The following is a 2,863-nucleotide window of genomic DNA, read 5'->3' on the forward strand; positions in this document are numbered from 1 at the left end:
ATGTGTGTGTGTATGTATATATATGTATATATGTGTGTGTGTATATATATATATATACATACACACACTCTCTCCAGAGAGAGAGAGAGAGAGAGAGAGAGAGAGAGAGAGAGAGCGAGAAAATCTAACTAAAATAAATGCAGCCAAAAAAACAAAAACGTCATAGTTGACCACAATGTTTTGGGGTCATATGCAGCCCATCTGGAACAACATCTGCTGTTTTATGCAATTATAATTTACTGCGTTGAGTATTGGGATTAATGAAGTAAATGGGCGCGTGGAGCAGTCTCAGCCATCAGAGTAGTTCAGATAATTTATGTGCATGTGAGATAATCCCAGCAGCAATAAAAAAGAGAGACCATTTTTCAGAACAGTGTGAAACTCCAAACATTAGATGGAACAGTACGAGTGATCCACAACTGCCATCTCGGTAATTATTAAAATCAGGAGGTCCCTGTCAGGGAGCTATTTCGAATGCAGTGAAATTATTTCATGATGTCAAACACAGTGGTGCCTTGGGATATAATGGAAGTGCAATTTGTGCATAAGTGCATCTTTGGCCACTGAAATGAAATCAAACATTTGTGATTATTATTGTTATTTTTTCCATAATCGCACCGTCCTAACTGGGAGGGGCAATTAACAGCTTGAATCTTCTCGAAAGGAAGCCCCTACCTCTGTTCTACAACATTCTTGAGGAGATCATTCTCATTCTTCAGCAGGACAGCCTCTGGTCCCACGTGAAAAATCTTCTCATCGTCGGTGCCATTCATGCTGGAAGCCTGGTTTGTTGATGGCGTTTCACGTCCAGATTCCTGGTGGTGGAGCGGGGACATTTCATGTTTCAGGCCCTTTTACATGAGTGGGCTACCTGCAGCTTTCTCAAGTTTGATGGCCTGTCAAAAAGCCCTGCACTTACTGTAAAATTGGACACTCCTTTGGCAAAAGGCCATAAACAATCATGACATGTCAACTATTACTTTGTCCAAATATGCCGCGGATACAGTGATACCTTGACTTAAGAGCAATTCCTTTCTTGACTAAGCTCATTAATCAGTTAAATTGAAATGAAATGACATTCAAAACGTGACGCATTTTCAAGAAAGGAAAATAAAACTGGACATAACATAATAAAAGAGAATGGCAATAAACAAACTATTATTATACATAAGGACAAGCCGAAAGTACAACAACAGCAGTGTCTAATCTAATGTGTGCCTTTCAGGGGCATGGCTGAGTGAGGGACATGACTGGATAGTCTGATTTTGACTGTTATGGCCTAGTGCGGCTACTTTTGAGTGTATTGATTTTGTATTTTGTGGTTGGCTGTTTAATAAACAGTAGAAAGTGAAAGAAAGAGCTTAAAGCAAGCATGCTTGGTCCCTTTTTTGGAGAACTGCGTGAGTGAGAGAATATTATTTGCATTGTGAGTGAGAGAATATTCTTTGCATTGAGGTTCGGGCTTAGGAATACTTTAAAAAGTGTGTTTTATTAAGTTTGATTGTGTTCTATATTTAAATGTGCCCAAACCATGTGTTAGGGGTAAACAAGAGAAAATGTTTTTTCAAGGTATCTACCATGACTTTTCAACATCACCATCGCATGAGGGTCAGGAACGTACTGTAGCGCTGCGACAATTGATTCCGATTCGAACAGAATGTTGATTTTGCATACAGCTGTGCTTCTCTTCCAGTAATGGTTGTATGTGCTTGCAGTAGACTTGTTCAAATCCAGAATTTCAGGCTGCAGAGTGATGCGTTACCTGGGTGTGATTGCCCAGCACCTCCGCCTTCTCCTGAGATTTGTCTCTTGCCATTTTGGCTGCCTCTTTTACTTCCTGGAACTTCTCTGCAAACTGAAAATGATAGGAATGAGCTCTTGGCAACGCATGGTGATGAAGATGGACACTTTAAGTCTCGTCTTAACCAAGCACGGTAGTCCCCGTTGGCAATTTTTGCATTTCGGTCCTCCAAGTTGTGAAGGGTACCAAATCAATCAGACCCAAGGGGTGGAGCAAAAGCAGCAATACGGTGCCTGATGGGTGACGCTAGACACGCTACAGTTCATTTACTAGCAAAAAACAAAACTGTCTTTTGGGATGAATATACAAAGTAAAAGTCCTTTTCAAAAACAAAGCTCATCTTTCCTGTCATAATAAACAACCGTATGCCAGCTAAAGTCTGAAATGCGGGATATCCACCATTGTTTACTTTGACACCTCTCTCCTTTTTGCTGAATACATTAACGGGTTCTATTGTGTTATGCTGGTATGATGTCACACTTTCTACATAATTAATACACCATTGCCATCTCGCCTACACATCCTTTGGTAGATAATATGGCAGATCACCTCTTACAAACCATACAGAGAAGAACTAGACGTCAATGCTTGGTGGAAATGGGACCCTTTTATTGCAATGATGTTAAGGTACATTAATTCATTGATCAACTGTGTGTAATTGTGAACACCGTTACCTTAGCAAGCTGCTGCTCTGAGCTGAAGCCCAAACCAAACACCGTGTTGGCCCTGCTGTCTGCCCACTGGCCAAACTTCTGCGACGTCTTTGTGAACATCATGTTGGGTGTGATGGTGCTGTTGATGATAACCTGAGGAAAACAAGACACATGAGACCCCTGGTGAGGACACGATTAGTCTAATGAGTTTCAATAGCTCAACTTACAATTTGCCAACAGATAAAACCTCCAGCGTGCTCACCTACCTGCCAAGTAATGACAATGTGTACACACTACACACAAAATGTTCGTTGACCACACACACACACACACACACACACACACACACACACACACACACACACACACACACACACACACACACACACACACACACACACACAATATT

General features: G+C 41.2%; 1 protein-coding gene across 3 annotated transcripts in view; it reads right to left on the minus strand.

The window, feature by feature from the left end:
• The window catches only part of homer2 (homer scaffold protein 2), a 27,774-nt gene that overhangs the window by 8,443 nt on the left and 16,468 nt on the right, over positions 1 to 2,863 (minus strand). For all 3 annotated transcript variants that reach the window (XM_019886521.1, XM_019886519.1, XM_019886520.1), the window contains 3 exons: positions 2,476 to 2,607; positions 1,763 to 1,855; positions 676 to 815 (listed from right to left, as the gene is read on the minus strand). In XM_019886521.1, the coding sequence (XP_019742080.1) occupies positions 676 to 815; positions 1,763 to 1,855; positions 2,476 to 2,577 (335 nt within the window). In that variant the 5' untranslated portion in view covers positions 2,578 to 2,607. The remainder of the gene's footprint in view (positions 1 to 675; positions 816 to 1,762; positions 1,856 to 2,475; positions 2,608 to 2,863) is intronic.

Source organism: Hippocampus comes, unplaced genomic scaffold (assembly GCF_001891065.2).
Source record: "Hippocampus comes isolate QL1 unplaced genomic scaffold, H_comes_QL1_v1.1 scaffold261, whole genome shotgun sequence".
Classification (NCBI taxonomy): Eukaryota; Metazoa; Chordata; class Actinopteri; order Syngnathiformes; family Syngnathidae; genus Hippocampus; species Hippocampus comes.